The 14,477-nt window shown below is 39.3% G+C and overlaps 1 protein-coding gene across 1 annotated transcript; it reads right to left on the reverse strand.

Annotated features, from left to right (window-relative positions):
- LOC131237796 (putative zinc finger protein At1g68190) lies at positions 1-13,697 on the reverse strand. The gene is given in 6 exon segments (XM_058235790.1): positions 1-483; positions 4,189-4,487; positions 6,643-6,870; positions 7,237-7,605; positions 7,607-7,759; positions 12,160-13,697. Coding segments are annotated over 6 exon segments (1,704 nt in total). The 5' UTR covers positions 12,715-13,697; the 3' UTR covers positions 1-383.
- Positions 13,698-14,477: the final 780 nt, after the last annotated feature.

Raw genomic sequence — 14,477 nt, forward strand, 5'->3', positions numbered from 1 at the left:
TAGATGTTTTGCAATATTCATAGGCATTTATTTAGTTTGCTTTCAGTTCTCGCACAATGCAAGGAATGTACATTTTCACTGGATTGAAGTAAATGGCTATATATACAATTAAAACTCAAGCAAGAACTTCCTTGCTAGGAGTACTCAAGCATTGAATTTTGTCTACTAAAAATGTAGCTTCCTCCTCTATATATCACTAACTATATTAATGCCATACCACAGATTATATGTATTTGAAAATGAAAGAAGAAAAGAAATAAACAAATAGGTGCAGATTAACTGATCCGCCAGCTGATTCGTGCTGAATTGAATATGTACAAAATACCAACTTGCAGAACATTGAAGAGAAGAATTCAGTAGCTTCTGGTCACATCAATGGTGTCTCATTCATACCCTACCTCTGCCTTGATGAAACGGCCTTTCACACGCTTCCGCACATCAGCTCTGGCTTTACGAGAAGCATATCGGATCCGTTTCTCGTGTCTGATCAGATGTGCACAAGCAACATTAGAAAATTTCATATTTTCATGTGTGAGTAAATTGAATTCCAAACATTCAGTTCATCATAACCGAAATGAAAGATGTTTTCTAGCATGTCCCGATTGAAATTTGGAGCCCGGGCCCTTAGCATGAATGCTAACAAGAAAATTGCAACTTGGTTTTTCCACTTCACAAGATGTAATTGCAATTCAATTTGATACCGCATACAAACACACCCTTACATGGGAAGCACTAAAAAATCAATGATGTTCCTTAAATGACCAAAATAAGTGTCGTTTCTTAAGATAACCACAATACTTCTACTCTTCAGAGTGCCAAGTTGGGGTTGTTGAATTCAGTCCATCTTAAGCATCCAACAATGCATGCCCAGCAAAAGATTCAGCATGATTTGTTTCTTATGAGATCCGAGCCATCTGTCAGATGGGGCCCTTCACGATCATGCTTGCATAAAAATCAAGCTAGTTACACTCATAAAGCAAACCACATATGGTTAGAAACAAATGTCCTGCCGTGATGGGGACATCAGAGGACCTACTCGGGTGTACCATAGACGGAAACGACCACCCACATCAGTGCCGCTTTCTTTGTGGATTGGTGATGAGTTCCAAATGGGGCTTGCCAGGCCATTTTGAAGACCCCACTTGCATTGGACGCGCATCAGGAAGACCCCACCTTGGGATAATGCATGCGGGCTGCTTAGGAGATCATTTTAGTCATAGGATTTCTATTTCGTGTTGATCCGACTATTGGATCTTGTCGATCAGGCCATCGGGCCACTAAATCTTTTAGATTTGGGCCCCTTAGACTCTAATCTTACTTCTTTTTTTTTTTGCTTTTTTTTTTTTCCAATGGTTTTTGGTATTTTTAGGAGTTTTTTGATGGTTGAGATTGATAATATATGTTTTAGTTTTCTTATTTTGGACAATGGGCCACTTTACCTAGGTTAATGGCATAGTTGTAATTATGTTGGATTTTAATTCCGAATTTTATTATTATAAAGGGGGGGGGGAGGAGTTTCAACCCTGGTGGTGTTATTGAGAAGAAAAAAAGAAAAAGAGTGAAGCTCTCTTGTGTGAAGGAATTTTCCTTATTGTTTTCTAAGGGTTTTTTTTTTTTTTTTTTTTTTTTTAAATTTTATTTTTAAAAAAACCCTCCCTTTTAATTAAATTGTGGGAAACTTGTTTGGTGATGCATTCCCCAAGGAACCCTAATTCTCCATATTTCGGATTTTTCCCTTCATAACCCTAATCATAAAACCTACAAATATGTCCATTAAGTGTGGAACGTGCCTATGCTAAATTGGAAGTTCTATCCCTCCATCGGTCCTAGTTTTAATTGATTTATGTGATTTCTTAGCATGCGGGAATGCGATTTAGGTTAAATCAGATTTTATTCATATTGTTTACTCTTAATTAATTCGTAGGTTGGCATCTTTTGTTAATTGAATTACTTTATAGACTCTTTCATAATCTCCACATTGCATATTAGCATTAAATCATGTGTCCTGCATCATGCCGCCTATATCCTGTGTACAAGTGTGACCTGCCTAATGCGAGAAATACCTGATTTTTAGGCAATGACATTATGAGTGCGAGCTCCACTAGATGAACAGCCTGGAATCATACACATTTGCAACAGCAAATCACCTCTTCAATCTATCCTCACAAAATTCAACCTAGTAGTTCTAAATTTCGATTTTATAAATATCACATTCCAAGCAATAGGGGATTTAGTAGAAGCCTTCATGTTTGGAAGTTAAGGGTCCTTATTTGAGCAGGACGGAGGGAAGGATATCGAAACTTCAAGTCCCTCATCAACTCAATCCTAAGGGACTTGAAGTGAAACTGAGCACTCAAGGTTCCCTAAAGAACTTAAAACACAGCCACGACAAATGTTAGAAAGTTGGTGCTTGGACTTGATACCCAACTGGTGACTCAGTCTTCTCTGAAAACCAAGCACCGAGTATGTATACCCACCTTGTTTTTGGGGACCTAAAAAATCAGCATGGATTTCACTAACTCAACTTAGACCATTCAAAAAAAAAAAAAAAAGAGAACTAAAAGAAAAGAAAAAAGAATTGTCTGTGTTGATTAGACTCCTATGATATTCTAGAACTGGCTTCTCTTATATACATATGTATGTACGGTTTTGCTAATGTCCGGCCTTCATGGGGACTTTAGAAATGTCCCCAAACCTTTTAAATGGCACATAGGGTGACCTAGTGTTGAGTAGAACCATTCATTAATTCATACAACCAGGAGCAAGCCATGGTGCAAAAATCATGCCAATTGGGTGATCCTAAGCTTCCAAATAATCGCATGAACACAGTCAAGATTGAGTGGAGAAACAAAATATGTCCAATCATTAGCTTGAAACATCTAGTAGATAGATCCCACTTTGTATTTCTTATGATTCTAAAGTAAAACTTTGATTTTTGATTCTAAACATGTGATTTATGGCTCGTAAACAATGGGCGGTTGTAACGAACTGGCCCCATTCAGAGGATTAGGATCATCCGATCGGTGTGATTCTTGCACCATGGCTTGCTCCTAGTTGTATGAATGAATGAATGGTTCAGATTGCTGAAATGTCACCATGTGTGCCATATAAAAGGTTTGGGAACATTGCTAATGTCCCCATGAAAGTGGGGATTGAGCACGCATGCACCCACCCACACACATGCAAGCACGCGGACGCGCACGTGCACATGCACACACACACACACACACACAAACTCGAGTGTTGACTTAGCTGAATTGCCGATTTTTTCTTGAAACTCAGCCAAACGGTGTGCAGTTAGGGAGTGAGAGTTCCCAGTCAATTTTTTAAATGTGGTCGGAACCATGACAGACTGACTTGCAATTCAAGTAATGGGAATCACATGAGATAGTAATTCCACTGATTGAAATCAATATAGAACTCAGCTGCCAGGAACTGGTGACAGACATCAGCTGATTGGTTCCAACAACAAGAGGTGATAAGAGGAGAAAAACTTTGATACTCTGGCAGAGTGTGATCCATGATACGCTGGCACTTAGAAATCACAATGTGGCATACAAGTAGTCAAATTAAAACATTCAAGTTATCATATCCAATATAGACGTATTAAACAAAATTAAGCTTATTTAACCATCTTCCTATTGGATTTGAGAACATTTATTTGACGGTTAAAAATGAAAATTCAAAGGTCCTGTTTCCACAAACAAGTGTCCTCGAATTGGAGTACGGTATTTTTCAACCAATTGGATCTTGGTATTGTGAGTTGGATACACTGGGCTGCACAATCTACTCAGTTGTATTTGGGTGAATATATCCCACATTTAGAATTTCTGAGTGCCTGAGTATCAAGCGTCATATGCAGCCTGAGTATCACATAATTCCTCATAAGAGATCTGCTTAGTTCTGTTAGCTAAGGCTGCATTTGGATATTATCTTGAATTGAGCAGAGATGACCAAACTGCAATTGTTTTCCCTAGGATTCACATTATTAAGGGGCTCAGCTCCAAATTGCAATTACACTACTTTCAAGTTTGACTTGAAAATGAATCCAGCAGCTACATCTTTGTTATGAAAACTAAGGTAACTGGAATTTGATCATTTCCATATTGTAATTTGTAAGAATAGTCCATCCAAACACAGGATAAATTAGCAGTAAAAGGGTACAATAGAGGAAGACAAGATACTTACATGCGAACCTTCTTCTTCTCCTTGTACCTCATCATGGCATTTCCTCTGGCCTCAGAGTGGGAATTCTCTGAGTCATGTGAATTCCACGGTGGGTCGCCTTTGGCAATGTTGGGTGAAAATTCACTATCAAGATAATCAGCACCATTGCTTTCCGCATTGAACCTTGACAACGAGTATGATAAGCCTGAATAAGCCGATTGAATAGAGCATGTAGAATCCATACTTTCAGTAAAGAGATAAGCATGGTCGGAAGGACCGATATCATTTACTTCATGGGAGGACCGATCCGCTGAGATATCCTGATATACAAGAAAAAAAGAAAGGAATAAGAAAAACTTTTGATCTGTAATTAGATCCCAAAAATTGAAATGGCCTTAAGATCATCGCTAGCAGGATTCAATGTGGGCCCCATGGGCCAGTGATCTAAACCCATTGATCTGAGAGCATCCATCTGGCTATTCAATTGTATCATAAGAGAAATATCAAGGTGAGCTAGAGCAGAAATATATATAGTGGTGAGCTAATGGCGAAAATATCACTGATTAGAGCCTCTCCATCCACACAAAGGTGAGCTAAGAAAAAATGTCCAGATTTCAACAAATGTATGGCAATCAGGATCTCTAATCAGTGGAAAATTGTCATGCAGGTCATCCATTGTGGGACCTAGTAAATGAACAGTTTGAATAAATGCATGATGGAATTCAAGGGGCAAGCCTCTCTTGCGAAGCTCATATCACAAGGGTTGCATTTCTGTCCTAGCGTTCTCTATATTTTTCATCATATCTAAGAGAAAGTTGTGCATTAAATGTAGTATAGCGAGAATCATTGGGAACAATATACCGTAATGCACTATTCAATGCAGGCATATGCACGCAAGCACAACACACACATTGGACACTTACTATTAATATGATAGTGTTAACCTCAATGACTGATACAAGCAATGCCCTAATCTCCTCTAATCCTCTTCCTTTCTGGTCTCTTTCCTCCTTTCCCTTCCAATCTTAAATTCTAAATTTTTACATCCTCATTGAGGCATACACTGATGTTGATTGGGTTGCGTCACACACCAAAAGAAGATCTACAACTGGCTATTGTAAAATGGTTGGTGGAAAATAGTTATTGGAAGAGTAAGAAGCAACCGTTTGTCGATTGCTCCAATGCTGAGGCTGAGTATTGTTCCATGGCACATGATTTGTGAGCTGCTTTTGTTCAAGACCTTAGTAAAGTTAAGCATTCATGCTAATCATTCATTGACAATTCATTGCAATAACTTGGCCATGATTCATATTTCTTCCAATCGAGTGTATCATGAAATGTACAGAAATGTTAGCATGTGGTTTTGTCATCACATGTACAATCCCAGACACATCAAATGGATCCTTAACGCCTGTCAAGGACAGCTTCAGATCTGCACCTAAAATTAGTCCTCCACACTAAGCAGAGCTCTTTGAGCCTCTCTGCCAAGGTTCAGGCGATAACACCTAAGAATCAGGTGCTTAGCCTCTTCTATAATAGGCTTCAGTCTGCCTAGTTTCCATGATTCTACGGAATTGAGCCCCTCTTGTCCAATTAGCATCTGACACATGTCCATAACCGTGTAACAAACTTCCAGAGGAAAATCAAGACCCCCTGTAGGATATGAGCATTTCTCTCTAGTTCTAGACTACATCTTATTTAATATTTGGCTCCCTTGGCATATACCCATGAAAAAGGTTTCATGTATTAATTTCCTAATAAACCTTCACAGTAGAACTGTAATTAAGCAAAACTCCATGACTGACTGATGGAAGATAGGCCATTTGATGAGTTAATCAACCTGACTTCTGGGCCAGAAGAAATTGATTGTCCCATCCAGTGAACTGCACAGATTTTGCACCCATGCCAACATATGGCACATTTGCTGGCAGTTGTAAAGGACTTAGCAGAACCCTGCAAAAGAATAAACTTTTGTGAACTTGCAAAGTGCACAGATTGTGCAATAAAGCTTGTGCGCATGCCATACATGTGACATCATGGCACATACATGCAAGATCTAATCCATCCACCAGGTTGGTCTGACATTGTACATGTTTTCCCAAAACTAAAATCCAGACCGATGAGCATGTGGGCCCCAATATTGGAAACAGTGGATGTGATAGAGACTTCAACCAAGTTTTCAGTGCTGTACATTTGTTTTGCAAACTGTGTGGCCTGCCTGAACAGTAGATTAGATTCTTGGGATGGGGAGGAAATATAGTGGTGACATTCTGATGGATGGATTGGATCTCAGACCTATTGCACCATGCTGACACATGTGTAGTGTGTACACATGCATGTGCTTAGCAAAGCTCTACTTTTGTATTAGTAGTTTATAGATAACACGAGATCGCAATGAGATGGAGACAGTGAACTCAAAAATCAAAAGATAAATGCTTGGAATTACTAATCAGAAGGTAATTATCTGATTCTCACCTCGATGGATCTTGGATAGCCACTGTCTGATTTACCAAGTGATATGCCTTTTTCCATGGAGGCACAAGCCACATCTATATCGTCGAACAAGGATCTATTTTGCTCTTGATCACCCCCAAAAAGCTCTTCATAGTTTCGGAATGTCAGATCAATATCAGGGACGTTGACTCCATCATAGCAATCATTGTCCTCACAAACTCCAAGGTCGTGCAGATTTTGAGACCACAGCTTTAGAAATAAAGATGGACAAACAAATCAAACAACTGATGTGGTATTGCAGAATGACAAAATGAATGAAAGTTACACAAGTCAACTAACTACTCATGCCAAAATACTGTTTTTGAAAAAGACAATCCAATTCAATATGATGAATTATAAACTATGAGACATCCACAATGGGGCCCATGATCTCAATAGGCCAGATTGACATGCACATATGCCACATCTCTGCCTCCGGTGGACAAGTTGCACATGCTAAGGTTGTCAAGCAGCATAAGATACCCACCTGGACCCATTTTTAACATGGTTCTCAATGTTACCATATGACCCATTCCAGGAAAACAAATCAGTGACCTGAGATGATAATCACCAAACCTGGCTATCTTCAGCTGAACTTTTCCAATGCCAATAGGAGTCTCCATGCAGTGTGACTCCATCATTGGAAGAAGAGTTCAAGTGCTCTGATTGAGATACAGGTAACGAGAAAGGTGGCAGTTGCAGTTCGGCATGCATAGCTTCTTGGGCATCAATACCATGACTTTGAGGACGCCCACTATTCAGCTTAGGATCTTGATCGAGCTGTTTCATCGTATGATCTTCAGTCGAATATACTTCTGTTTGAACCTGCCCATGTACCATAGACGACTGACTGTTTCTTTCTGTAAGCTGAAGCCTTTCTAAATCAATAATCTGTTGCAGAATAGAGTCAGTCACCTGCTGCTGTTGATTCTCGTGAATTATCTGCAAGACGTGTCATAAACTCAGGATTGTTAGATAAAGTAGATAACACGAAAGTGCATTTGGATACACGATCAAGTTGAAATGCAATTACATTTGCCTTAGTATTCACAATGAGGAACTGGCATTTGATTGCGCTTACATTCCCTCCAAGTCCAACCTGAAAGAAACAGTTGCAATTTATTTCCTAGTCACTCAACATGAATACCAAGGTAATGTCAATCCAGTCACTAGTTAACAGTTCATCCAAATGGAGCCTATTGAATATTTGAGGATGCATAAAGATCACAATTATGGGCAACAAAGAATAACAATGTTCTTTTTCCATTTGCGCGTCGTCGTCATTGTCGTCTTAACCTTTCTCCATGAATTTCAGGTTGGCTCTTAAATGGTAGATTTTTAAGAAGTTTTGCAATCTTCCCACCCAAAATCAACCTTCCTCTTTCGCCAGGACCTTTGGAACCAGCCATGGAAGAGGCCCACATTGACACCATTCACATGACAACACCGTCCCACCCAGTACTGACCCTCATCCCGAGTATTACATGCACACCCCCGAGGGGTAAGCAAACAATGATCGACCATTTCCATTTGATGTGTATTTGGCAAAATTAATGTAATTAAGAATCAACATTTTAAAACTTTGAGATAGACAATGGAGACCTTTTGGATTTCACAGTGGCATAGAAGTAATATCCACATGCACCTTCACAGTAGTTTCCAAGGGTTTTGGGTATTAGCACACATCTGAAATACTAACTTTCTCAAGATACACCATATGGATGTTAAAACTCAAATTCATTTCATACATTATCAATTATTCCAAATACAAGGGGAGCATAGTTCTAAAACTCATTAACTCAACTTGAAACTCAGCTAGGAAACTTAGGAAACTCAATCATGGAGAGTGACTCAGCCTCAACTCAACAAGCTTTGTCGAGCCATCTTGCAGACTTTGTCAACTCAACAGGATTCGTTGTGACTCAGGCCAAGTCACTTGCCTGGTCAAACTGGTTTTTTAAACAAAAGTAAAAAGAGGTGAAGGGGATTCCAACACTCGACGTCTAGTAAAGCAACAAAGGTTTTTAACAATGCCGTGCACTGTGAATTTGATTGTTTTAGCTATTTTATATACTTTAATCTAACATAACAACTCTAAGTATTTATTCTAAATATTTTAATTTAATTATTAAATATCTAGTAGAGTTGGCCAATAGGTAATAAGATGGGGGAAAGTATACTTAGATGGTTTGGCCATGTGCAAAGGAGACCAAGAACTGCAATGGTTTGAAGGAGTAAGTTAGTTCAAGCTGAAGGCTCTAAACGGGCATGAAGAAATCCCAAAAGGATATAGGGGAGGTAGTAAGAAACGATTTAATGAACTATAGCTTAACTGAGAATATGTTCCTTGATGGAGTGGAATGGTGGAACAAGATTTCTATAGCAGACCCCGATTAGTTGGGATAAGGTTTAGATGGTGGTGGTGGTATTAAGTATCATATCGAGTCAAGAATGACTCACTCAAGTCTTCAAGTCAACCTGACTCAGCTAAACATAGAGTCGAGTTTTCAGGTTTTTGAACTATTAAGGAGAGAAAGGTCCCACTAATTCAAGAGGGTCAAAAAATAGCAAGGTAAACATCCAAGATATGCTGAAAAAGGCAGTTATTCAAGCATAATCTTAGTCATCATCGTAGCCTTGTCCTGATTATTTGGGGCTGACTTTATAATAATGTTTTCCCAGCACAGGAATTCTCATGATTGTTGGAAATTTTTTTTGCGATCGGCTGCCTGGCTTATATCAAACCGCCTCCTTTACCCTGGCTTGTGCAGCCACTACAGGTGGATTTGCTTGAAATAACAAATTATGTCAATGAATGGAATAGAAAAACCCACAAAAGTGTCTTTACACTGTTGAGAAACACCACCTGGATTAAAACATCAAATTTTGAAAGAACCTCGAGACACCATAGAGCCAGATTTCACTGTTGAAACATGCACACAGTCTTGCTTGTTGATAGTTGAAAACTGTCACTAGACTCATGTGGCCAACCCGTGCCAAATCCAAGCCTTTTACATACAACATAGATGTATTTTCTAAAAAAAATAAAATTGATGTTGATCTGGTTATCAGGTTAGGGCATATGCACAAAACAAATGGACCATTAGGAAAAAGTTGACCAGCTATGCACATTCAATGTACATGTGCAGCCCACCCGATGATCATATTAGCGTGACCTGTGAGACCATGAATCACCACAGTGGGGTCCATGTTACGCCATGACTTATTAGAATTGTAAACCACCAACAATGGATAATTAAAGGCGCTTCAATGCACGGGCCACTTCAATATGCCATATCTTCCCATGATTATCCGTTGACAAATACTCGTAAAAAGAGAAAATTGGAACAATAAATCCTAAAGGGAAAAAGAAAATAAAACAGAGCTACTGATAAAAAGGAAACTCGAAAGAAGCAAAGTCTGCTCAAAGAAAAGGTGGGTGTGAGAACACATAAGGAACTTTGTCAACCCAAATCTGCTAATCAATCACTAGATAAATTGATGCTGATTTGGACATGGACACACACGCGAGGGTTGAACAACAAAACCAGTTTTCAAACATAACAATGTTGTGGAATTTTAAATATTACAATATAAAGATAAGTAGAGCTTTGCTGAGCCCACACGTGCATGCAATAAAAGCTCGTGTACATGCTGCACATGAGCCAACATGACAGGATAGGTCCAAGATCCAATCCATCTATCAGAATGGCATCAGTATATTGATGCCCTGGCCCAAGAATCAGGTTGTTCCACTGGTCAGGTAGGCCCAAGTGTGCAAAAAAAATGTATGGCTCTGAAAAGCTTGGATGAGTTTTCTAACCAATCCACCTGTTTCCAATATTGGGGCCCACATGCTGATAGGACCAGATTTTATTTTTGGGAAAACATGTACCAGGTCAAACCAACCTGATGGATGGATTAGATCTAGTGCGTATGCACCATGTTGGCACATGTGTGGTGTGTACACAAGCTCTATTCACATGTGTGTATTTAGCAAAGCTCAGATAAGTATATAAAAGTACTTTAAAAGAGGTAATTTAGGGTTCTCGACAGTATAACGGGATGACGTGGCTTTATCCACATCTTGGACATGTCCATGGCCTAGATTATTTGCTGATATAAGTATCATAATTCGTATCAATGATCTGGGTCAGAATGTAGAACACCTTTAGAAACATTTTCCAAAAAATGGAAAGTGATCTAACACTTCTTAATGGTTTCTCAAAAATAAATGGTGACGAAAATAATATACGCCATTCACAAATTGAGATAAATACAAACATCTGCACATATGTTTATATATTCCATCCAGAAATGAGATCATACAAACATATGTACATATATATTCCACCTAATGACTTGCCCTTGCTTTCTCTCATGAGAGAAACCAAGATACACCAGCCATTGATATAGATAATTTCTAGAGAGTAATATCATTGGCCACTTCAGGAGTGAAGAAACCCGATTTGCGAATTTGAAAATTTACTCTTAGTAGGATTCCACTAACTACAAAACGGAGCACTTTAGTGTTGTATTGGAAAGAAAGAGCTCTTTCATATCTGCCCGAGCATCGTCTCATGACTTTTTGTAAATTCGATTATATGAGTATAGATCCTGAAAATCATGAATTCCCGTGGCGTGGCCCAAATGCTTGAGCCAAGTAATGTCCCCTATCGATTCCATCATAACTCTAGCTACTTGCGCTTGATCTTGAAAATAGCATTCTGTTTCCTTCGCAGGGCCAATGATACATAATTTTTTTCTCAAAACATGTGATAGACCAAAATGGGACTTTTGAGAATTAGACCCACTTTTTATTTATTTATTTGGTAGGTGGGCAGAGTTCAAACACAAATCCCCAATGTTGTGACACAGAGTATTGTCCATTTGGGCCACACCCGTATCCCCCCTAGAATTCAGTTCTCCTTAATCAACATCAAAATGTTTTGCCCAATGAAATTTTGGATTTGGTTATTTCTTAACAATTTTATTTTGATAGTGCATAGAAAGGCTCCCATGGAATGATCTTTTGTTTTTCGACTTTATTAGTAGAGAAGGAGAACTCCGAAACTCTTAGAAGTTCTTGCTACTATTATTCCCAGCCCAGTTTTGAACATATCAAGCACATGAGTAAAGGTCTGGACTCTGATGTGTGCATGCCAGTTGCCACACATGTTAAATGGTCGACTCATCCATGGTACATGTGGCATCAATCCAACCCCTCCAATTAGTGGGCTGTTGCAGATTGAGCATAGCCTGAAAATCACACTGATCATTCCACCTTAACCATCTTTCTTCCCCATTGAAGTTGAACAGTTGACCAATTTCTTCATTTATTGTCCATTAACAGCCACCAATTGGACGGCTAGGATCATGCAATCAGCGTGATTTTCAGGCTATGCACACATTTCTGTGTTCAAAGAATGTTACAAAGAATCTAAGTAACAAAATCAAACTACATCAGACAATCATTAAGCACAAACAGCTCCCACATACCTTGCTTTGGAGCACGGTGGGACCTGTATCACCACCCCCACCAAAGATCGAAGCCATTGAGTCCAACCCCGATGTTGAAGTAGATTCTTCCATCAATGGACGGAACTCCCTCAAAGTTTCCGTGTTATTGGCACCCATAACAACAGAACTAAACTTACTGGAAACACCCCAAGCTCGAGAATCATCACCTCTGAGCAATCCCTTCAATTCATAGCCCCACAGCGCTGCAAAATCCCGAGCTAAAGGGCACCCCATGTAACAACTCACAGCCCGTTTCTGATGCGGCCCACCTGACACCACCTCATGGGAGCTCCGATCACACCCATGGCACATAAACAACCGATGGTCCACACACCATATGAAAGCCGGTTGGGTTCCACAGCCCTCACAAAGGAAAGCCCGAATGTGTCGCTTGGACAGAGAATTTGCTGAGTGCACCTGAGCATCACAGGGAAGGCAAAGGCTCGCTGCATCAGATTTGCAGTAAACCGACGGCCTAGACTTGCCGCAAAATTCACAATTTCTATTCATTTGATTTCCAATCACATTCAGCATCAAGCAAAACTCCAATTCTTGAAATCCACTCCTTGTGCTCGAATTCAATCCCAAAAATGCTTCCAATTAAAAGGATGTTGATATCCAAACGATTAGAAGCAACATTTTCAACCCATTATCTCTCTTCGTTCTTTTTCTCTTCCAATTGGAATTAAAACCCAGATCTTCAAACGCGAGTACTAGGACATCAAATCGAATTCTGAATTTGTAAAGCCCAATCTTCAAACTAGTAAAGGAAAATGTACCCACAAATGGTTTTGAAAATACCCAAATGAGAAAAATCACACTTCCTATCCGTATCTTTTTTTCCTCCTTTTCCCTTCTTTCACACCAATTGAAAATTCTCCACTTTTGGAGTCCAAATTCGAACCCGAATCTCGATTTCAACCCATGTACCCAAAATAAGATCCAATCCCAAATTCACCAACCGAAATATTCGAAACCAATAAAGAAAATGCTGCGAATTAAAGGATTTGATCAAGGAATTCAAAATTCAATCCATCTTTTCTGTTTTCTTCCTTCTACTCCGATTGAAATAGTCTCTACTTGGAGTCGATAATCGAACCCAAATGTTGATTTCAACCGACGAATACAAAGAAAGATTCTGATCCTAAACTCATGAAATCAAAATCTCAACCAATGGTTTCAAAAGAAATTTAAAAGAAGAGAGAGAATTTAAATATTTCTAGTAAGTTATATTCATATCGAAAATCCTATCCACCTGAAATCCCAACCTCAATTTTAATGTAATAACGCGAAGAACGAATCCGAACCTGAATCTGAAGATATGAAAGCGGTACACTTGCATGCACAGATAATTTCATGAAAATTCTATGCAAAAGGGCAGCTCAAAATCCAAAGCGTAGGAAGCTATTAGATAGTTTCGATTGGGGAAAATGTTGGGATTTGAGATGGGTTTTTTAAGGAAATTGATTGAAAATGAGGTGGATTTTGAGAGAAAATCGGAGAGATTTTGAGAGAGAAAAAAGCGAGGCAAGCGCTCAGCCGAGCTGCTTGTGCTTCTTTTCAAGAGCCCGTTTCTAGTCCGGCGAGATAGACTGAAGTAATATGTCACATGTGGACGCATGGGTCATTCTCTTCCCAGACACGTGCTAATCTGGAGAAAGATCTGAGTCGTTCATCTGATAGGAACCAATGTTTATGTATTTTGAAATCAAAATCAGACTGTTTATGCCAACAAGTAGGTCAACCTTGTATGATGAAAAGGGACGGTTAGAATAACTGATTACCAATCTACATTTTATTTACACGTGTGGCCATCTTATGGCCAGATCTCTCTCAGTTTCAGGAAACAGAATGTAATAAGTGGGTCCACTTTCAGAATGCATCAGCTCGTGCCAGCGGTGGGGAATGTAGGATTTGGATGGCCCTAACTTCTGTATGGATTAAGATGGGTCTTGCTTTCATCACAAATGTATCAGTGATTGAAGAGTATCATTTCTTATCCATGGTCCATCCAATTGATGGTCCTCAAACACTTGAAGAGGAACGGTGGTGATCAACAATCCCCACTCAATAAGAATAAAAGTACACTAACTGGATTTTGAGAATCGTTGGATTGTTTTTTATTTTCTTGTTTTGGATAATCTAACGAGGATGACATCATATGGACGGTTCAGATCAGTGGTTCCTTCAGAGAATGTGCGGTGGTGACAGGAGATGGACTGAGATGTGTACGGCCTCACCGGATTGGAAATGAACTCATTTCTAATAACTGCAGGAAAAGCGGCCTCAGCAGCGCT

The sequence above is a fragment of the Magnolia sinica genome, chromosome 2, assembly GCF_029962835.1.
Source record: "Magnolia sinica isolate HGM2019 chromosome 2, MsV1, whole genome shotgun sequence".
In the NCBI taxonomy this organism is placed as follows: Eukaryota; Viridiplantae; Streptophyta; class Magnoliopsida; order Magnoliales; family Magnoliaceae; genus Magnolia; species Magnolia sinica.